Here is a 24,193-nt window from a genome sequence, read left to right as displayed (position 1 = left end):
TTCCATGATCATAGACATGTTGCAAACACATCCCAGCGTATTGGCCGCTCCTGCACATCACAGCACAGGCTAAATGATGCAACATAAATATACATTATATAAACTCATGGCATAAATGTGTTTTTATTGAAAAAGTGGCGTCAAGTAAGCTAAAGTCTTGATGGAGTGGACACGAGTGGACATCACAGTGCAACCTGTGTGGTCGTCAAACCTCTCACTTCCCTATTCATGTTGTATTTGCAAGGGATATATATAGAGCATCCCGAGTATGTCCGTTACACTCAGGGTTTACATTTCATTTCATTTCATTTTGTCCAATATTAAAATATTCCAGAATTGCATGTTGTATTAAAAATAAATATTATTTCTATCCAACACGTTTAGCCTGATTTTGTTTGTGTTATTGTAAAAACTTAGCCGCCGCTAAGCCTTCTGGGAAATATCCGATGAAGGGAGGGGAGGGGTGGATGGGAAGAGTCAGCTGTGGAGCCCTGAGGATGTTGTACACGCTGTTCTCCGTGTCCACTTGTTGCTGACGGTGGTAATAGAGGAGCTTTATCTTTTGCTGCAAGAGCCCTAACAGGCTCAGTAGCTGCTGTAGCACGAACGCTAGTGCCATGATTGTTATTGTTGCTGGTGGAGAGAGGTGGGGCTATGGCGTCATCGGTTCAGGAAAGATGCGTATGGGTTGTAAACACGGAAATGCAAGGGTGGCGTCTTCAGATTTATTCACTCTGGGACCCGGTTTCAAAAATTAGCGTATACTCCCAGAACGTATACTCCCAGAACGCTGGTTCCGTCTGGACGAAACGTCTATATGACAAAAAACTTTAGCGGATACACCTAAACTCGTCTCCGTGTGGACATGGCCTTAATCATATAGAGTACCGCAGGGATGACGCATTTTTGTAGGCTTACCCAGAAATTGCCGCCATGTTCGTTCATAAGGGCAAAAGGTTATGGGATTTTTGTATGGGGATTTCAGTTACATGCATGAAATAATGTCTGTGGTTAACAAAAGTTAATGGGAGTGGAAATTAGTGTTCAACGCTTCAAAATGACTTTTGAAGGGTAAACGCATTTCCAGAAGGTTTGTGAAGATGATCCTGCTGAACACAAATTTACACTCCCATAAACCTTTGTTAACTCATTGAGTGCCAATGACGTCTAAAGACGTCAATTCAAATAGTAACGTAGAGTGCCAATGACGTCTAAAGACGTCAATTGCGTTTTTTGATGGTGGGACGTGGATCAAAGCCTGATGCATCTCCTATAAAAGTATGGGGGATTTTGAAGGTGTATAAGCTATTTTACGGACCCATTAGGTGGCGACAGTGCTCTCCGGATTAGAGAAAGATGAGAAAAAAGAGTAGAAGAAGCCGTGTGGGGAAACGGAAATGCTGTAACGTTAGCTGTGAACAGCAGCTAATCTGCTCTTACAATTGAGCCCCTCCGTCTCCGCTGCATATGATTAGTTGCCAGAAAAGGAGCACCGACACCAGCGTCTTTCTGAAAAGCCAAATCATTCTCAGCTGGAAGCGCTGGGAGCCGGCGACAAAAACGGCGGAACGCTGTGAAAATAGAGCTGGGTGTAGCGCACTTTGAAACGTGCAGAGTAGTGATGCGCGGGTCAGGTTTTTTTAAGGCCCGCCCCAACCTAACCCGTCATTGGAGCCAGCCCGCCCCGCCCGCCCCGTTAAAATATCTGAAAATTCCCAACCCAGCCCAACCCAGCAGCCCGCAACGGCCAATTTAATGTAATATGTCTCCGGACGCAGGAGGAGCACAGCAGAGCTTCCAAGGTGTGCAAAGCAGCTAATAACTCTGTCTCTCTCCCCCCTCTCTCTCTCTCTCTCTCACACACACACACACACACAGACACTCACATGCTGCCCTGCACGACAACAGTTGTAGCCTAGGCCTGCTCTGGATGAGTTGCGCTGCTGCTTTCATGTCGGTCTTTCTTCAATGAATCCATGGTCTTCAGATAGCGCGACCGACTACGCTTCCCCAAAGTGCGGATGGCGTGACCGCGCAGTGTTTCAAATGGAGGTAGCAGGTAGAGGTAGGCACTAGGCAGGCTACAGAAACAGTTCTTATTCTTCCCCATTTCTTTTAATTACCTCATGCGCTCTCAATTGGCCATGTTGCAGTAGTACGTAGTAGTGCAGCAGGTGCGCACACGGCACACGGCTTGCAGATACGGCCAGACTCGCTGTCTGATTTCTTTTAATTACCTCATGCGCACTCAATTGTTCACAGCCTACTCACGTTGCAGTAAAGTTGACAAATAGATCACAGTCGAGTCCACAACAGAAAATCTGCGTGGCATTATATGGACACTTCAAATAATAATTACAGCGAATAATCCTTCCAAAATGTTTGTTTTGAGAGCACATAGGCTACCTCATTGAAGCGTTTCTTTACTCCATGTAGGCTATAGAGAGTGCAGCAGGAGTCTGTCTGATTGTGTGCACCTACATGTGAGAGAGAGTTCACGTCTTTAAGGTTAATTACTCTGCGTGTTTCATTGCTCTAAATTATTTAATAATGTTGCTTTGTCACGTTCTGAGCCTGCCCCGCCCGCACCCGCGATATTTTCATAATTTGCCAACCCAGCCCGCCTGCGGGGCGGCCCAGCCCGCGGGACCCGGCGGGTTCTGGGTGACCCGCGCATCACTAGTGCAGAGCAAACGTGCAGCAGAGAGCCACCAGAGACACTCCCATGGAGGAGTTTGCAGTTGAGGGGGGTGGGGCACGCAGGGCACCATACAACACTGACCCAGACAGCAGGCTCGATGGACAGATTGGCAAACAAGCTAGAATAGCTGATGCCCACCAACTGTAAATCAAGACCAGCAAGTAGGTGTAGGGTCTGCGCACGCAGGGGCCAGCGCTGCTGGTTGCAGCTAAAAAATATTATTTTGATATCAAAATTCCTTTGTTTTCGCTGTTTTATTGAAGGAAATTATTTTTGAGGTGTCACTACATCAGAAAATATTAGCTTCAGAGTCAGTGATGTGCTTGAAATGCTTAATTTCACAAAAGGCTCATTATCTCAGCTTCTAGTTTGAAACGTCTGTTTTTAGTGAAACCAACCTATCTTCTACTGCTGATAAATAAAGAACGGAAAATGATATCAATAAACTTTTTTTTGCTGATGATACAAGAGAGTCTCATCGTTCTTTGGGCGTGTTCGGTGTTTACATAGTATATCACACAATATTCTGTGGGTCTTGAGAAATCACTGAAAACGCTCTGAAAGGGCTGGCACTGGGAGAATCCGTTTTCCAAAAGTGGCTGGCACTCAATGAGTTAACGACACAGACCTCTCATGCATTTAACTGAAATCCTTATTCTAAAAACCTATAGCCTTTTTCCCTTACGAACCAGCATGGCGGTGTGAGAGTCACGCAATTTAACCTCTTCACACGCTCACATGCCACACTTGCTATTTCACACACCAGAATCACAAATTGCCTTCTCAAGTTTCAAGTTTCAAGTTTCAATACTTTATTGCCATTCAACATCGTTAATAGGAATTTGGTTTAGTGAGCTCAATCACAGAACACAACAAAACATGAAGACATACAATTCCCCTCCCATACGATGCACACATTCTGACAAAAGAAGAGATAAAAGTGACAAAATGCATAAATGCATAAAGTACAAAATACAATTTTACCAAAGTAAAACAACACTCCCACAGGGAGGTTACCGAACCACGACCAGCTGTGGTAAGTTAAGATAATATACGTTAAAATTAAGTGCTGTCACACAGAATATCTGTCTGTGTCAGACTTGAATAGAGCCTGCAGCACATTAAGAGTTGAGAGCACGGACAGCCTCGGGGTAGGTGCTGTTACAAAACCTAGCTGTTCTGCTTTTGATACTTCTCAACCTTTTAAAAGAAGGTAGAAAATTAAAAAGATAATTGGCAGGGTGAGAAGGGTCCCTGAGAATATTTTGTCCCTTTTTCTTGAGTCTGTTGGAGTAGATCTCAGTAAGGGACGGGAGCTCCTGTCCTATGATTTTGGAGGCCGTACGCACTGTTCTGTTCAGGCGTTTCCTATCCTGAGCCGAGCTGTTTCCGTACCAGACGGTTATTCCGGTTATCTCTGTCTCTCTCTCTCTCTCTTTCTATTGCATTCATGCAGGCACTCTGTGTGTCTCTCTCTCTCTCTCTCTCTATTGCATTCATGCAGGCACTCTGTGTCTCTCTCTCTCTCTATTGCGTACATGCACCCGTGCGTCGTGCGTCACCCCTCCTGCTCTGCTCTCTGTCTCCAGACTCACGTTTCATCACACAAACTTCCTCTCGCTCTTCTTCAGTGGGTAACAATCACCTTAATCGTGGTTATATTTGGCTTCCTCACAGAAGGAAATATGACACGCAAGAACAGAACGGCGCAGTCCACGCTACGTGCGCAGGGGGGCACGCTCCAGACTGCTTGTAGTTGCTTACTGTAATACTGAGAGGAAATGAATGAGTAGGCGTTATAATTGGAATGTCGCTATACAGTATGGACTGGAAGTCAGGCAGTCTAGAAAACTTGTTTATTGATCATTATTTTGCAGTTAAGACTCAGTTTTGGCACATTGAACCAGCAGGCATGACCAACATGATAGATAGCCTACTGTTTTCAGGGCTCGACGTTAACTTTTAAAAGTGGTTGCCGGAGGTGAGTAATTAAGATACTATGCAGTCAAAAGCCGGCTTAATAATGACGATGTGACAGAAAAGTAAGTATAATAGTCTATAGTATAGTATAATAGGCCTATTCAGTGTGCGCACCGGGTGTAGTAGTAGTAATAATGATAATAATAATAATAATAATAATAATACATTTGTGTCATTTCGTTTTCTAAACAAATCTTATTTTTTGTTTTTATAATGCATTTGCACTGAAAGGATTTGTTTAACTAATATTTGTGAACTTTCATTTTCATATTTTTTTTTAACAGTTATTGTTCATATTGTGCTTAATTTATTAATTAAAAGCGTTATTGATAATGAAGTAGCCTATGCCTCCTCATGTTCATTCAGGGATACTATGATGACAGTGGTTTGGGGCCCCCACTCTAAGATGTTGCATAGGGCCCCAAAAGGCCCTGCAATCCCTCTCTCATGACAGGCTGACAGGCAGATGAGGCAGGGATGCAAAACATTCCTCAGCACATATACGCGGTGGTAAAACATTTTTGAAGGATGTCCTGGTCGAGGTGTATGTTGTAGGCTTGTTGTAGGCTACATGCTTTGCAGTATAGCGTTAAGCTGGAATTATGCTTGAAGTTTGGACTGTCGCACGCAAATGAGAGACACTGAATCTTGACGAGGAAACATGTGGAGCTTGTGTTGGAGCTATTGGTTGTTTTGGTGGTATTTAATAATAAACATTTATTTAGTTATTTAGTTTTGTAGAATAATATTGCTAAATTGGGTTGATTAGTATTAGTATAATTATTTGGTTAATTTGAGCACTTATTAAGCTTTTATTTTGAAGGTGCTGGCAGCTGGGGTGCACACAGGTGAACTTACTTATATGGGCATACAGGTAGACTCAGTCAAGGCACCGGGAGGGGTTTATGGTTTTTTACCAGGGCAAGAGAGGCGGCAATCTTTTGTTTGTCTGTTTGCTTGGAAAATGGTGAATAAATCAACAGAAACGCTATGCCTGCCTGGACAATTGACTTATTTTTCCCTGCGTAAGATATGATTCATTCCTGGTGCCAGTGGCTTTGATTTTGAACATGTTTAGTTTTTTCTTTATTCTTTATTGTTTAACAAAGGACAAATAGCCACTACACAAGTAAAAAACCACCCTTAAAGAAACGCTTTTTGTTGATGGACTTTGGACTTTGATGGATTTGAAGTTTGGATCACTCACCTGTGAAAGAAAGAGGACTTTTGGACAAGACAAAACACGTCTGGAGAGCCACGGGCCTACATACAAAATCTATCCTACAGCATCGGTATGTGAACAAATTAACTCGGGAGGCTGTATAAGAAAACGGCTACACTATTGGAGTGTTTGAGTCATTGTTTCACTGGATGAATATTGGGAGTTTTAATTGTCGGACTTTGGATCATGATGTGCATATTGCACAATACCAGCCATGGAGCATATCAATTGTTTCATTCAGAAAATCTTGGATCTTGACTGTGCCCGTGCAACATAAGATGTTTCCCTGTATTTTCTCTGCTGCAAAGAAAGAGTGTGGAAAGTCAATCAGACTTAAAGGTTGTGAGACAAAGGAGACAAAATGGCTGACACTGCACTAAATGCCAGTAAGGAGATAATTCCTGATGATGCATCAAAAGAGAAGAGTGACAGTCAGTCTGTGCTCTCAAAACGGAGTACTAAGTTGACGGAAAAAGGCTTGGCATTCTATGTAAAAATGAGTCAAGAAAAGAGGTCTTTTGCATGCAAACAAGCCAAGAAGAACATGGAGCAACTGCGTGTCTTGATGGAATCCACTGACAATGTTAAATCTGTGCAATCTCAGTTGGATAAATTCATTAATTGCTATGAGGAGGCTAAGGACGTGCATGAATGTTTCATGAGTCAGAATCTACCGGAGGATGAAATTGAAAGGCAAAATAAATATTTTCATGTGAAAATGACCATGTTTCATAATTTTACTGAAGATGTAAAGATGTGGTTATCTGATGTTGGCCGGCCATATGTGGAATCAAATGCTGCTATTGGACCTCCTGACATTAACCTCCAGTCACATGTGCAATCAAATGCTGATATTGGATCTGATATTAACCTTCTGTCACATGTGCCATCAAAGGACAATGATATTGAATCTCCTGACAATGACAATGATACTGGACTTCCTGGTAACTTAATGTGTGATGATGAGATTAGCCCTGAGGACAGTGCTTCAAATATTTCAATGGGAAATCACACCAGATCTTACATATCCAGAACGTCATCTACATCTTCTGCAAGGATAAAGGCAGAAGCTGATAAAGCAGCACTTATGGAGCGCATGGCTGCATTACAAAAGAAACATTTATTGGAAGCCAAGGAGGAGGAACTAAGAAAGGAGAAGGAACAGTTTGCTCTGGAAACCGAACTGGCTGTAACCAATGCTAAACTTCATGTCCTTGAAATAAATTCAAAGTGTGGTTCTAAAAGATCTGACGGAATGAACTCATATCTTGAGAGGAGAAGTGGTCAAAGGACAAGCCGACTGAATCCTCATGCTGATCATTTTGTTCCAGGAAAAATAAAGTCTGTTGTCAGTGGATCTCACCCTAAGGCCCAGGCTGTGACTGTCAGGCCTAAACAAGCTGCATTAACACAAACTCACATCAGGCCAGTGATGAGTAACCACCAAGCACAAATGACTCAAGTGGATCATGATGCTCAACAAAAAGGCCGTCAATTCCATCTGAACCTAGCACACAATGACACCCAGAATGATATTGTGAATATTATGCAACGTCAGAATGATATCACTGCATTGTTGGTTCAGCAAAATCTAGCATCTGCTCTGCCAATGAGAAATATCCCTGTGTTTGATGGTGACCCCCTTCAGTTTCAATCCTTCATAAGAGCATTTGAAAATTGTGTGGAAGGAAAAACTGACAACTTGAGTGACTGTTTGACATTCTTGGAGCAGTACACTAGGGGGCAGCCAAGAGATCTTAAGAGTTGTCAACATCTTCCCTCTGCTCAGGGATACCTAAGAGCTAAATCTCTTCTTGCTGAACATTTTGGCAATGAGCACAAAATTGCTTCTGCTTATATGGACAAGATTCTCAACTGGCCCCTCATTAAAGCAGAAGATGTTCAAGCACTGCAATCATTTTCTGTTTCTTCGAGGCTGCTCCAATTTAACACAACAAATCATGTACATGAAGGAGTTGGACATGCCATCTAACCTCAGAAACATTGTGATGAAACTTCCTTATAAACTAAGGGAAAAATGGAGAAATGTTGCATGTGATCTGCAGGAGCAAAGGGGATCCAGACCAGTGTTCACTGACCTTGTGACCTTTGTTGAGAAACAAGTTAAAATTGCTTCTGACCCACTTTTTGGTAATATTCAAGATGTACAAGCTACCAGTCACAGTAAAGTCTCCAATGTCAGTCATGCAAAGCAAAGGAGAAGTGGAAGCACATTTGCCACCAGTGTCACCACAGTGAAGGATAGGAATAAAATGTACACTGATAATAAGATCAAGTCCTCTTCTGCCCAAAGCAACATCAAATGTTTATTTTGTCAACAAAACACTCACTCACTGGATAAATGCTCACAATTCAAGTTGAAGCTGCAACGGGACAAGATAAATTTCATAAAGGAAAATGGAATTTGTTTTGGTTGCTTAAAGGTTGGTCACACAAGCAAAGACTGTAGGAGTCTTTTGGATTGCAGTGTGTGTCATCTGAAGCATCCATCAGTCCTCCACATTGAGGAAAAGGATAAAAGTACATCCTTTAAAGCAGCACAAGAATCTGTGAGCGCTCCACTGAATGTTTCACCTGGACAGTCTCAGACATGTGGTCATATTGGGGCCGGTGACGAGGACAATGCTGTCTTCTCCATTGTTGCAGTTAAAGTGAAAAGCCAGATGAGTAATACAGTTGTGCACACATATGCCTTTCTGGATCCTGGGAGTTCAGGTACATTCTGCACTGTTGATTTGGCAAAGAGACTTGGGCTAAGAGGCAAACCAGCCAACATTTTGTTGAGAACAATGGGTCAAAAGAAGATTGTAAGCACCACCATACTGTCTGGTTTGGAAGTATCTGGCATGGAAACAAATGATTTTATTGAGTTGCCTAACACCATAACTCAAAAGACTATGCCAGTGTCAAGGTTGAACATTCCACAGCAGGAGGATGTTGCAAAATGGCCTTATTTGAGCAACATAAAGCTTCATGATGTTGATGCAGAGGTTGATTTACTCATTGGAACCGACGCACCAAAAGTGATGGAGCCTTGGGAGCTGATTAACAGCCAAGGTAAAGGACCTTACGCAGTCAGAACAAGAGTCGGCTGGGTAATCAATGGACCACTTCGTGGTGGAGACGGCAGAGTCAAGACTGGCTGCTCTGTTGTTACAACAAATCGAATTTCTGTGGAACATCTGGAAGAAATGCTCATCAAACAATACAATCATGATTTTAATGAAAGAACATCGGATGAGCAATTGGAAATGTCAAGAGAGGACATTAAATTCATGAAGACAATGAGAAGATCCAGGGCGCTTTGATTCAAGATGGGATCAAGTGGAGCTTTAATACGCCAGCAGCATCACATCAAGGTGGCGTTTGGGAGCGTCTGATTCGCTCAGTCAGAAACATACTCTCCTCTGTTCTTGGACAGCAGGTATTGGATGATGAGGGCCTGCTGACGCTGTTTTGTGAGGTGGAGGCAATACTGAACGACAGACCCATCACAAAGGTCTCTGATGACCCTAATGACCTTGAGGCCCTCACGCCAAACCATATTCTTCTGTTAAAGGGAAAACCCATCTTTCCACCAGGACTCTTTGAACGGAGTGATCTGTACATCAGAAGAAAATGGAAGCAAGTACAGTATATGGCAGAGATCTTTTGGAAAAGATGGACATCTGAATACTTACTTGTGATGCAGGAACGTCAAAAATGGGCTAGGCCAAGAAGAAGCTTCTCTCCAGGAGATATTGTTATTGTTGCTGATCCTACAGCTCCAAGAGGATCCTGGATGATGGGCCGAGTGCTGAGCACCAAGTCTGACTCGAAAGGATTAGTCCGATCTGTGTGCCTCCAAACTAAGTCCAGTGTCTTGGAGAGACCTGTAACAAAGATCTGCTTGCTCCTGGAGGCCACAGTCTAAGATCATTAACATTTATTCTTTCTTTTTCTCTTTCTATCCTGTCTTCCCTCTATTTGTTTCTTCCAGGCAAACGTCGTGAAGAAGACAAGAATCTATGTAGGGACAGAGTACAGATAAAGAGAATAGCTCCCCTATAGAAATAAAAGTAATTGTGGGTTTACACTTTTCACAATTAGGGGCCGGAGTGTTGGAGCTATTGGTTGTTTTGGTGGTATTTAATAATAAACATTTATTTAGTTATTTAGTTTTGTAGAATAATATTGCTAAATTGGGTTGATTAGTATTAGTATAATTATTTGGTTAATTTGAGCACTTATTAAGCTTTTATTTTGAAGGTGCTGGCAGCTGGGGTGCACACAGGTGAACTTACTTATATGGGCATACAGGTAGACTCAGTCAAGGCACCGGGAGGGGTTTATGGTTTTTTACCAGGGCAAGAGAGGCGGCAATCTTTTGTTTGTCTGTTTGCTTGGAAAATGGTGAATAAATCAACAGAAACGCTATGCCTGCCTGGACAATTGACTTATTTTTCCCTGCGTAAGATATGATTCATTCCTGGTGCCAGTGGCTTTGATTTTGAACATGTTTAGTTTTTTCTTTATTCTTTATTGTTTAACAAAGGACAAATAGCCACTACAGCTTGTATACACTGTGTGGGTTTCTGCTCGCGGAAGTGAGCGGGAGTCTTGAAAACTCCACTTTGTCCGCCCAGCCGTGTCCACGTAGTTACACAATTCGGGGTGTGCACACGGCCAGGCGAAACCCGTCTGCACAGGAGCCTTGTGGAGGGGCGCGTCTGCTGATTTGACTCACTTTTCCGTGCGGACAATCGTGGTCCTCGCCGATGCGGGAAGCAAATGAGACCTTAAGTCGGGGCTTGGACCCATGCAGTCAGACTTCATCTGCTTTTGACATCTTCACGGTGCGTCTTGCAGCCGCTGTGATTGTGTGCGAGCAGCCCCACCTGTCCGAGTCAGTACTTGTTAAACACACCGCATGACTGGTAATTAGTAACATCGTTCCGATTGTAACAGCAATAAAATGTCACATATATGTCACTCACAACAAGTATTAAAACATATTTATTTGGTGTATATTTTGCTGTTTGCTGCTGTACATATTTTTTTGCATGTTAAAACGTGGTTGCCCCTGGGGCAACCAAAGGCCAAGAAATCGTTGCCCTATTTTTTTTTTGGCAACCGGGCCAATGTCGAGCCCTGGTTTTATTTTTGCACGATTTGAGCAATATACTGTACCTGCTTGTGCCACTTGTAATAATTCCAACTGTCGCAGTTGGAAACCTCAAAGGAGGGCAAACATAGGCTATTAACTTATAGCCTAATTAAAAGGCATCCAAAATGACATCCAAAATTGAAATCCTGGCACCATGGCTGTGTTTTATTGTGAATCATTATTCTATTTGAATAGATCTTCTTACTGACATGTATTCTTGTTGTTCGTTGTTTAGCATAACAGACGGTCTTGCCCATTGACGCACGGTTTAAATAACGTTACTTTGTAGACGGACCTTCAGGGGCGGCTGATGCATTTTTGTAAAGGGGCCATACCAAAAGTAGGGCTGGGTGATATGGTTGAAATCAATGCCATGATCATAATAAGGAAATCAAGGAAATGGGCAAATATTAATGGTTAAGACCAATAATGACATCACAACAACGTAATCCTGTTCATTTAAAATTAGATATTCCTCGCTAAATCTTGCTTCAAACGTCCACTTTTTTTTTAAGGTCCCTTCCCCCGAAGTCTCCAAACTTTGGGTGAAACTTGGCAGCTCTGTGCGGCATGCTCTCTCCATGTGATGCTGATTAGGGCTGTGTGCAGCTGGGCAGAGGAGTGCTCAGTGCTGTTTGACTGCTCCGCGTTCCTGTGAACGAGCTAAACACAACGAGAAGGGTAGAACGGTCACACACTGGGTCAGTAGATACACTCTGAACTCACAAGGGATTTAATTTGCGGTGGTTATGAGAGAGAGAGGGGAGATGGAGGAGAGGGGGGAGAGAGTGGGGTGGGAGGTGGAGAGAGGGGGGATGAAAAGTGTCTAAAGCGAGTTGTGTCAGGCAGCAGACAGATGATATATTCAGTGTGAAAAGTGTCCAAAGCGAGTTGTGTCAGGCAGCAGACCGATGAAAAGTGTCCAAAGCGAGTTGTGTCAGGCAGCAGACAGATGATATAGTCAGTGTGAAAAGTGTCCAAAGCGAGTTGTGTCAGGCAGCAGACCAATGAAAAGTGTCCAAAGCGAGTTGTGTCAGGCAGCAGACAGATGATATATTCAGTGTGAAAAGTGTCCAAAGCGAGTTGTGTCAGGCAGCAGACAGATGATATATTCAGTGTGAAAAGTGTCCAAAGTGAGTTGTGTCAGGCAGCAGACAGATGAAAAGTGTCTAAAGCGAGTCGTGTCAGGCAGCAGACAGATGATATATTCAGTGTGAAAAGTGTCCAAAGCGATTTGTTTCAGGCAGCAGACAGATGATATATTCAGTGTGAAAAGTGTCCAAAGCGAGTTGTGTCAGGCAGCAGACAGATGATTCAGTGTGAAAAGTGTCCAAAGCGAGTTGTGTCAGGCAGCAGACAGATGATATATTCAGTGCGAAGTGTCCAAAGCGAGTTGTGTCAGGCAGCAGGCAGATGAAAAGTGTCTAAAGCGAGTTGTGTCAGGCAGCAGACAGATGAAAAGTGTCCAAAGCGAGTTGTGTCAGGCAGCAGACAGATGAAAAGTGTCTAAAGCGAGTTGTGTCAGGCAGCAGACAGATGATATATTCAGTGTGAAAAGTGTCTAAAGTGAGTTGTGTCAGGCAGCAGACAGATGATGTTTCACTCTCTCCTTCCCAGCTGAAGACCTTCCTGCTGCAGCAGCTGGGGTCTGCAGCATCCCAGCAGGCCTTGGGGCACGTGAAGGAGGTCGTAGGTCAGGTGCTGATGGCTGCCGTCTTGACCAATCAGAAGGCTGACTCTCTCCACCGGTAACGATCCACAAATCATGATGCCAGTGATTGTGCTTGAAAGACTAACTAAACCCTAGCCTTGTTCCACGACTCTTACGCCTTCGGATAAGAGCCTTGTCAAGATTCAAGATTCAAGATAACTTTATTGTCTGTCACAAAGCAACAGAAATTCTCCTTCAAAAGTGCATGTTCCAAAAGACATTAAAAACACAGACATACACACAATAAAAAAAAGCACACAACTGACAGAGCAGTGTTAACAGGTCAAAGTGCTGTGCCTATTTTTAATAAGTTCAGTGTTATAAAAAATAGATCAAAGTGCAGTAGCTAAAAGTAGATAAAATGTGCCTACGTTAAAATGTTCAGGGCGGTGATTGCAGACGGCATGAAGGATTTTTTTTAAGTGTTTTTCGCCATTGACGGTTTTGTAGTGTTAGCTAGGTAGTGCTAGGTAGTGTTAATTTCATCAACAAAAACTATGACGAGCGCCTCCGCTCCTCTGGTCGGTTGGGTCCCCTGTTCGGGGGTGGAAGGGAACTAGCGTGATCCTCCCACGTGCTACATCCTGCCGGTAAAACTCCCCGCTGTCAGGTGAAAAGAAGCGGTTGGCAACTGCGCATGTGTCGGAGGAAGCATGGTGCTAGTCTACGCCTCTCCCCAGATCGGCAGAGGGTGCTGCAGCGACCGGGGCAGCAGGGGAAAATTGGCCAAGAACAATTTGGGAGAAAATGGGGGAAAATCAGAAGCAAGAAGAAAAAAAACTATGGACGAAAAAATGTTTGTTGATTACCTATTTTCACTGATGAAAACTAGACATTATAAATAACAACAAAGTTGTGATGACAAAAACTATGAGGAAATCTATTGACATTTTCATCAATCGATGAAATATAACGTAAATATAAATAATGTAAATATTTCGTATAGGCCTATACACACTACATTATTTTTAAATGTTACAGTTATGGATGAAAATGACAACAGAAATAAACAATAAACAAGTTTGTTGATATCTCAATTTGCAATCTAAATCAAGTTGTCAAACCGGAAGTGACATCACATGACATCACAGTGATTTGATCTATAGCAGCTGGCCAGTTCACTACCCTACTTTTCACCAGCATATGTCCGGCTTCACCACTAGATTTAACTTTAGTCCTATTCTATTTTATTTGAGTCTCCTGTTGCTTATAGACCGGCGCCATATTGTTGACAAACCGCAGCCATAACATAGTCTGGCCGAGCGTATAGCAACAGTTATGGCTTTGTCAAAGAGAAGTGATGAAAAAATAAGTTTGGTCGGAGGTGCGGACCCCTATAAAAAAACTGACTTAGAGTAAATATAACTCATTATCTGCGTACAAATATCTCGGCATCCAAATGGACACTGCTCTGTCCTGGAGTGCACATATTGATTACATCTGTGCAACAACATATTTATTTTTTAAGAAGGCTCAGGTCCTTTGGAGCGAACAAAAAGATTTTGCTGCTTTTCTTTCAATCAATTGTGCAGAGTGTAATGCTGTATGGGAGTAGTGCTTGGTATAGCTGTCTGTCGGTGCAGCTTAAAGCTAGACTGGGCAGGTTAGTCCGTATTTGCTCTAAAATTGTAGGACAAACACTGGAAACAAGCTTTCAGGAACCCCACAGACGTAGAATCTTGTCTCTAGCACGTAGGATAATATCTGACCCAACGCACATTCTTTTTAATGAATTTGAGCTGTTGCCTTCAAATAGAAGATTCAGAGTCCCACGGGCTCGCTTAAACAGACTGAGGAACTCATTGTGCCGCAGGCTGTCAAGCTGTTGAATCAGGCTAGAGGCTCTAGATAGGGACTAAGGAAGCGCTGCAGCCACTTTCCTTATTCTTGTCTTTTGTTATTGTTTTATCGTTTTGCACTGTTGTACGGTATGTATCAATGAGAAACAAGTGTCTGTGGATGCAAGACAAATTTCGGACTCTGTCTGACAATAAAGTAATATCTTATCTTATCTTATTATATTGCCAGGTATAACATACCGGACATTGTGAATACAGTATTGGCATAGGCTACACGTCTCAGGAGCTGAAGGCTTTCAAATCCCTTGAGTCCTAGCGTTATAACTATTTCATCTGTGGCAATTTGTCTGACATTTTTACTTTTGTGCCACCAATGACATAATCATCATCATCAAACATTGTCGTGACAGCAAAGGTAAATAACCTTAATGTTAAATGTTTGTTTGATCTGACGCTAGCTTGCATGAGCCCAATGTTTGCTACTAACGTTAGCCTCTAGTCTCTTTCCCTTCACGTTTGTGGACAGTAGCTACACCCGGGCTTTTATTGCTGCTATTACTAGGGCCGTGTATTATTACACAGCACACTATCGCTTTTGTGAAATAGCTCCTGACGCAGTAAAAACACCATTAAATAGGCTAGTAATGTTGGCTAGCGTCCTACTGTAAGCTCACTTTTAAACAGCGCGCTGCGGAATGTCAACAATATGGCGGCGGTGGGCGTGCCCGTATGTGAGTGACGTCAATCGAATAAGGTCTATTATTCTCCCCTTTTTGTACATTTGTGCACCTTTTCTTTAAAATAACTATACAAGCATATAAACTAAAGAGGACAAGGAATCAAGTAGCCTGGTAAACCATAATGTTATCAGCAGTGTTGGGACTAACTAGTTGCTAAGTAACTAGTTACTGTAACTTAACTACTTTTTGCAGTAACTAGTAATCTAACTAATTACTTTTTCAAATTTAGGAACTCAGTTACAGTTACTAAAATAGTAACTGGGCTAGTTACTAGTAACTTAAGGACATTTCTGATCCTCAGACCTAGTCCGGGGAGAGAGCTGCAGCTGCAGCCAGAGACCCAGAGGCTAATGACCTTGGGTAGGCTAAGCCCCAGAGGCTAATGACCTTGGGTAGGATATAAGCCCCAGAGGCTAATGACCTTGGGTAGGATATAGGCCCCAGAGGCTAATGACCTTGGGTAGGATATAGGCCCCAGAGGCTAATGACCTTGGGTAGGCTATACGCCCCAGAGGCTAATGACCTTGGGTAGGCTATAAGCCCCATAGGCTAATGACCTTGGGTAGGCTATAAGCCCCAGAGGCTAATGACCTTGGGTAGGCTATAAGCCCCAGAGGCTAATGACCTTGGGTAGGCTATACGCCCCAGAGGCTAATGACCTTGGGTAGGCTATAAGCCCCAGAGGCTAATGACCTTGGGTAGGCTATAAGCCCCAGAGGCTAATGCCCTTGGGTAGACTATAAGCCCCAGAGGCTAATGACCTTGGTAGACTATAAGCCCCAGTGGCTAATGACCTTGATAGACTATAAGCCCCAGAGGCTAATGACCTTGGTAGGCTATAAGCCTCCCCAATAAGTGAATGTTCACTGCCACACTGTGGCACAGCGACACTTAAATAATGTGTGCATTAATAAGACAATCAAAGCTGACTTTTAAAAGTAACGCAAAAGTTACTGTCCCTAGTAACGAATTACTTTGAAGTAACTAGTAACTTTAAAGTAATTAATTACTTTTTGAGAGAAGTAACTAGTAAATGTAACTAATGACCAATTTTCAGTAACTTGCCCAACACTGGTTATCACAGTCATGGTTTTAAACAGGCTAGGCATGAAGGCTTTTGTCTGCTCTCCACCTTGGTGTACCGTTGGTTTCCTAAGTGCCATTGATCATGAATGGGGATGTGAACTGTGGTGCAGGTGTCTGCTGTGCTATCAGCTGCTGACCTTCAGGCTCCACTTCAGCGGCTCTCTCAGACCTGTCGTAGTCAAGGTAAGACTTCAGTCACAACGCTTCACACATCTATTCATTCCTGTTACAGCCAGTTCTTGTTTGTTCTGCTCTTGTTTCTGTGGCCTCTAGGTGGTGCCATACTGTCAATGGACACATCCTACACATTAGTAGTAGTAGTATTGAGTGCTACTAAAAGGAAAAGAGAGTGCAGATGAAAACGTGCACATTCATTCTATTCCGACTATTTCTTTATTATTATTATCTCCAACACTTTGGACTCACTCCACTCCTTCTAATCGACATGCTTTGTTCAAACTTTAAAATGTTCACGGTATGAATGGTGAAATGTTCAGATGCGGAACAGTGCTAATCTAAATCTAAACAAATATATGGTGGTCAATGCATTCAGAGACTTTCATTATATGTGAACTCTTGCTTAAAAAATAAATATACACACACACACACACACACACACACACACACACACACACACTATATACACAGTGTGTGTATATATATATCATATATATATACATACGGTGTATATACACCCCCACACACACACACACACACACACACACACACACACACACTCACACACACACACACACACACACACACACACACACACACACACACACACACACACACACACACACACACACACACACACACACACACACACACACACACACACATATATTGATAGTTAAAGGTGTACAGCTACAGAAATATAATAGATAGATACAGTAGATAGATTCTCCTAGCTATTTTACACTAGCTTACATTCAACTTTGATTTTACACTACATTTTTAGCCTACTTTGTATTTGTACCCACCTCCTTGGTGCAACTTCTACTTTTTTTTTTACTATGAAAATTGAATGGGAGTTAATATAAGCGGGTATGATGACATCTAGTGGTCAACTAGTAAACTCTTTCAAAAGATTTCTTCTTTCTACTGAATTCAATCTTTTCACCTTACAAGCTAAAGCAAGCCACTTCTACTACGAACACCAGCTACTTTCAGCCGGCATACACGGTTTCATCATGTGCACTTGTCGTCGTTATTCTTTGACACAGAGCTGAAACACAAAACTGCTCACAGTAACAGCAATAACCGTCCTTGAACTTCTTTAAGTAGATTGACCCACACGTTCTCCTCTCGGCTCTGTGGCTTTGTACTCTGTCCTGTCGTCATGTTCTCTGTGTCATTTGAGAACAGCTCTTCATGCGTCCCCATTCTGTTACACATGACCAGAGGCTAGACCAGATAACGCTATAATTAGTGGCACTTGATACAAATGTGTTATGGCGACTCAATAGTCTGGCCATAAGCAGGAGGCAATCCGAGAGGGGATGAAAGGACCTGGCATCCTCCCTCATAACATTCCTCTCATTTATTTCAGGGGAGGGGTTTTCAAAGTCTGAGACAGTGGGCCTCTCCTTAGACAAAGCCCCCCCCCCCCCCCCCCCTCCTCCCACTTACTTAATGTCGCTCAATTCCTGGATGCCTATGGGATCATGATTATGTCATTTAATCCCATAGACACTCAACAATTGATTAAGGATAGTCTGATATTGCTGTTCATCATACTTCAGACTACACCAAGAAATGGGTCTGTTTTATATTTGTTTCTCACTCTGGAAAAGCGAGAAAGAATAGTAAAATTCCCTAAAACGACTGTATCTCTGAAGTATCTCTTGAACCAAAGCACACACATTTAGGTTATTCTATGTGATCTACTTTGGATAATAACTAATGTAATAACTAAAGTAATATTTTTTCACTTCCATTCACTGAGCCTCCCCTGAAACTGTTTGGAGCCCCCCTGGGGAGGCCCCCGCCTCCCACTTTGAAAACCTCTGGTTTACGGGAGTGAGCAGGGTCAGGACTCAGGAGCCAGAAGTCCCTGAAACAGTTGAAAACAAGGGGAGCAGTTGTCATTGTCTCAATTTGCCTACAATATACAGTAACAGTACTATGTAGCTATTTGTCCTAGTAGAGCTCAACAGTGACCGCCCACTTTTTTGCCGCTACAGTTCCAGGAAGTGAATTTCCCATTAATTTCTCCATTGATGTTTCATAAAAACCTTATAGGATGAATCTGTGTGACATCACGACAACAAAAAAACACCCGGAAATGCGGAACCCCGCAGCAGTTAACTAGTATGAGTTGTGCCAAACAAATATTAATGCTGTACTGTATCTCAAAAGTGAATCATCACATTGCTTTTTTGACATTCTGAGTGAGAGCAGAAGTACCTCAAAGGTCTGATGCAGTGCTGTGCAATAAAATCGATACGGCAATATATCGCAATATTTCATTCCGCAATACTGTATCGATATTTCAGAAAAATATTGTGATATATCGGCATATCGGTTTTTTTGCACAGCCGTGTGTTCAGTGACATAATAAGAATACTTTTTAATTCAGTGCGTTCAATAACACACTCAACACTCCATAGTTTTGACTCAATTTCTCCACTAAGTTATCAATATAAAGTGCTGTACATATTATTACACTACCTGGGTGGTACAGGTTGTACGAGTTGTATTTTCAGCTCTATTTTTAAATTTTCAGTAAATGTATTGTATCGCAATATATCATGATACAATCGTATCGTGACCCATGTATCGTGATATGTATCATATCGTGAGGTCCTTGCCAATACCCAGCCCTAGTCTGATGTATAAACCCCCTCGAAAATGAGATGATTCCTCTAAGGCAGGGGTGGGCAACTATTTTTTATGGGGGGCCACATGAGAAAGCCAGATTGTTGCCGGGGGCCGAACAAATATTATCATGCCGTAACCCATGGATGGGCAACTTTGATGATAGAGAGGGCCACAAAAAATGTCCTCGCTACCAGGTTTTGCTGAGGGCCGAACGGCGCCAGCGCGAAAAATTTGGGGCATTTGAAGCCAGGTTTAGAGGAATAACTCATTTTAAATTAACAGTTGTGATGTCATTATTCAGTCTTAACCACCAATATTGTATCCTTTTCTCACTCACTCCGATGTCACCACCTGCTCTCAGGGCTTGAAATTAACTTTTTTGACCACCTGCCAATATGGCTGCTAGATTTTAAAGTTACCAGCCAATTAGAATTTCCACTAGCCGAAATGTTTTTCTTGAAATAAACCAGAATATGAGTGTGTTAATTTAAACATAAGTATCAGTAAGTGGCCCGGGATTCTCAAAGCCTGTGTTGAGGGTCACACAAACAAAAATGCACTCTTGAAGCTAAATAAATCCAAAACCAATGAGTTAATTATTTAAATTTCTACTTCAATGTAGCCTTTTAGTCATAAAGATTATTGAAAGATGTTCCATATTCCAGACTGAAATGCTATAACAGAAGTGGAATATTGGCCAGAATGACATGAACATTTGGACACTTATTCAGTGGGTATCTTGCATGTTGCATTCAGGTGCACTGTAAAAAAAAATTGCAATTCCATCGCGGGCCACACAGATGGCCGAGGGCCGCATGCGGACTGCGGGCCGTATTTTGCCCATGTGTGCTCTAAGGGTTTTTTCCTAAATGAATAAACCTGAATTTAATTTAATATAAGTATGTTGTGTTCAAGTTGCGTGAACTGATTTTTTTAAATTAAGTGAATTTAGTAAACAGCACAGCCTGCTAGAGTGTGACACTCAAGGCTGGCTCTGTAGGGTTCCATTATAAATTTGCCCCCAGTAAGCCGTTTGTTTACCAACACTGATCCCTCATATATAGTTTTAAGCCTGCAACCAAGCCAACCAGCTACCAAATTAATCATGACAATAAAACATTTTATTTTATTTTATTTTATTTTATTTTATTTTATTTTATTTTATTTTATTTTATTTTATTTTATTTTATTTTATTTTATTAAACTGTGCATTTGCAAATGTGAAATGCAGAGCCAATGAAACAACATGAGCTGACAGATTCGTCAGGTCCCCAGGTTATGGAAAAAAATAAGATAAATATAAAACGTATGCCTTTTTTCTGTTTTCAAAAATTGTTGGGGCGGTCACTGTTAAGTTCTATAAGCTTTACCGTTGTCTTTTTGTTGTCTTAGAGTAAAAGTGAAACATTCTATCCAGTATCCATATTGATATATTATATCAATTATATTAATTCACTGGATAAATAGGAGGTCCGTCGCGTTACGAACCAGTAATCTCTTAACACATTGACTGCCAGCCGTTTTTTTTTTGCTGTAGGTAGCTTCTGCCAAGCCGTTTTTTGAGGATTCTGGCTCATTTTACAAGAGCCGAGGATTCTTTTCTGCTTGGACTTTGTGAACATACAATATCTCAAAAGTACTAATAGAATGTGTACTTTCTCTGTCTAAAAGAGTTAGTTTGTAGAGTTAGTAGTTATGTAGATATTAGCCGTTGAGTACAGCATGGTTTCAGGGTCTGAGGCAGAAAGCTGAGATAATCGCAGTTTTGTGAAATTCAATCAAACAGGCAGAAAAGTCACTTTAAGCATTTATTTTTGGCATCAGTGAGACATCAGACATCTGAACAATAGTTGTTTTCAATAATGGAGGAATAATACAATAATAAAATAAATAAATGTCAAAATAAATACAAAACAAGAGCAGACCACAGGTCACTCAGCTTTTTTTTTTTTTACATGTTTTTTTTTTTTAATATGTTTTTTCGGTTCGGCTCGTACACCGAATCCAGAACTGCTCCAAAATGTAATGGGTACTTCCTTGGCCCATGTTACACCCATCCACAAAGTTACATGAAAATCGGCAGGTGCTTTTTATGTATTCCTGCTAGCTAGCAAACAATCAAACAAAGAGCATCAAAAACAGGCAGTTTTTTTTTTTTTTAACGACCCATGCCTACTTGTGCCACTGAGCACGGTTCTTCTCTGAGTGGTACACCTCATAGCAGCCAGCCCTGTGTAATGGGACATTACACACGACACAACGGTAGCGTGTCTCGCTTCTAACACCAATCTCTGTACAAACTCTACACCTCCTCGTTGGGCCAGCTTTTTTGAGTGAGGCTGGATACATGGCCATTACATGGCCTGCTAGATCGACATCCAGCCTGCTTGGAGGGTCCAGGTATGGTGCCCGGCCCGGCCTGGTTGCAGGTTGGTCACTGCCCTCCCCCCCACCCCCCACCTCCTCCCCGCCACCCCCCACCTCCTCCCCCACCTCCTCCTCCTCCACCCCAGCCCCCACCTCCTCCTCCACCCCAGCCCCCACCTCCTCCTCCACCACAGGTCTGGTCCATGCACCGACAACACTCAGGATGAAAGCCATCAATGTTTTACACTTTCTCTGGTGTTTAGCTGGGTGTTTAGCTTTGTACAGAACAAAGGCGTTATAAAAAGACATCTGAAACATGTACATGACAAACTTGAATGGCCACCTGGATGTCTTCCTGGCAAAGGGATAGTAGGCAATGTTCTGGTCCAATCTGTCTACCCCATTCATGTACTTGTTGTAGTCCACAACGCACTTGGGTTTTGCGTGTGGGACCCTCTCTCTGCTGCCTTTCTGCCTGACCTGCACTGTCTCCATCATGTCGTCGTGCAGAGTGGAAACCATTTTGACGATTCTTTTGTCTCGCCAGGCCAGAACCATGGTGCCACCATTGTGGCGCATGACGGTTTCCCCCAGCTTCACGGTGTGGTTGGTAACCTTTGTAGCAGGTGGCTCGCCCCTGTTCTTCCTCAGAGTGCCACAGACATGGGTCTGACACTCCAGCAGCTGTGCACACATAGAAACAGAGTTATAGTAGTTGTCCATGTATAGGTGGTAACCCTGCCCTGCCAAGTCCCCGAGGAGGAACTCCACTGTCTCGCCTAGGGTGGACCGCTCACCACAGTACGGCTTCATGCTGTAGCAGTAACCTGTCTGGGAGTCACAGAGGATGTAGGACTTTATCCCATACTTTATGGGTTTCTGTGGGTTATACACTTTGAAGGCCAACCGCCCACGCCACAGGAGCATCCCCTCATCAATACTGATGTTTTCACTTGGTGTGAACATGGCTCTGAACTTTTCTAACAGGTCGTTCAAAACTGGCCGGACCTTGAACAACTTGTCTGCACCATCAACATTAAAATTGTTACTGAAATGGAGGAATCGTGTTAGCAGTTGAAAGCGGTTGCGAGACATGGTTTTGTTGAAGTGGGGGGTAGCATACAGTTCATTTGTGGTCCAGTACATGGACAGTTCAGGCTTCTTGACGATCCCAGTGAGGAAATATAGTCCCAAGAAGCTCTTGAGTTCTGCCACTGTAGTGTCCTTCCACCTCCCAAGCCTTGAATGTGGCAGAGCCTCACTGACCTGACTGATGCACTGGTGTGCATACAAGTTAGTTTGGACTACAATGGCCTGGAGCAGCTCATCGTCCAGGAAGAGCTGGAAGAAGTCAACTGGTTTAGCAGCACCACCACTATGAGGACCCGGTTCTGCTGTGAAGGGGATGTGGGTTGGCTCCCAGTCAACGTCACACCACTCAGGACCTGCAGGCTGAGGACGTTTCCCACTTCCAGCTCCATCTGCAAATTATAGAAATACATAATTACCATAAAATAGTGTTTTTTATATGTGTGGTACTGAATTCTGGCTGGAACCTGTGATGTGAAAATAAACCTGATTCTGAACTGTGATCTTACCCATTTTCCTGGCACCAGAGGCTGTGGCAACAGATGCTGTAGGCCTACCGCTACAGCCGGCTATGGGCTCATCTTCAGAGTCTGAAATTCAGTAAAATGAATTGACTGACTGCTGGCTTTTGTACAGTCATAGTAATTACATTTACACAAGTTACACAAGTCATCTCAAACATCGTCTTACCACTGCTCTGTGGAGCTTCGCTCCTCGACGGGGCCCACTCTTCCTCAGAATCCTCCGCGTCTGGAGAAGACGTGAGCTCACTCGACTCAGACTCAGTCAGCCCAGCAGCAGCAGCCGCTACGTGCATGGGCTCACCCCGTTCTTCATCCGAGACCTCGGAATCGGTCTCCGGCACAAGCTCGTTTCGGACGGAAAATAAATCCAGCAGTGATCTCTGATCCGCCGATCGCTTGCGTGCAGCCGCCGAAGACCGCTTGCGTTTGGCCGGCATGGCACAAACACGCCACCCGCTCCCAACTAAACTGAAAACTGAAAATACTAACTAAACTAAACTGAAATAAAACAACTACTGCTACGACTAGATCAAACTGAACTGAAATAAGGCTAATCTACCGGCTACCAACTCGATCAAACTGAACTAGAATAAACGCGAAATACTAAAATGAACTGACGCTAAGGCTAAGCTAACTACAATGAACTGTAACTACGCGCTAACTATCTATCTAAACAAAGTCTACTATAAAGACTATACTAAACACTACTACTGTACTAACAACTAACAAACTAAATCAACTACGCTAACCAACTCGCTCTAAATCTGACTCTAAATTGCTAAATTGCTGAAATTCTCTATCTATAAATCGCTATGTAATTCTGTCTCGCTCTGTATCTAAAACTTACCTACTTCAACCCACGCTGATCAAAGGAGCCCGCCTTCCTTATATAGAAATCTTTGTTAGAGTACTTCCGGGGCAGCGGGAGAGGTCGGATCCACATTCACCTATTGCCCAAGGGCCTCACCTAGTGGAAACCACTGA

At 42.8% G+C, this 24,193-nt stretch overlaps 1 protein-coding gene across 1 annotated transcript in view; it reads left to right on the top strand.

Moving 5' to 3' along the window:
• cped1 (cadherin-like and PC-esterase domain containing 1) overlaps positions 1-24,193 on the top strand; it is a gene marked incomplete at both ends in the record, with an annotated part of 146,348 nt that overhangs the window by 5,349 nt on the left and 116,806 nt on the right. The window contains 3 exons of the mRNA XM_083662827.1: positions 9,349-9,552; positions 12,688-12,818; positions 16,517-16,589. Coding sequence (XP_083518953.1) covers positions 9,349-9,552; positions 12,688-12,818; positions 16,517-16,589 — 408 coding nt within the window. The remainder of the gene's footprint in view (positions 1-9,348; positions 9,553-12,687; positions 12,819-16,516; positions 16,590-24,193) is intronic.

The sequence above is a fragment of the Poromitra crassiceps genome (assembly GCF_964638095.1).
Source record: "Poromitra crassiceps genome assembly, chromosome: 2".
NCBI classification, from domain to species: domain Eukaryota; kingdom Metazoa; phylum Chordata; class Actinopteri; order Beryciformes; family Melamphaidae; genus Poromitra; species Poromitra crassiceps.
The sequence above is the reverse complement of the archived record's forward strand: the minus strand, read 5'-3'. Positions and strand labels throughout refer to the sequence as shown.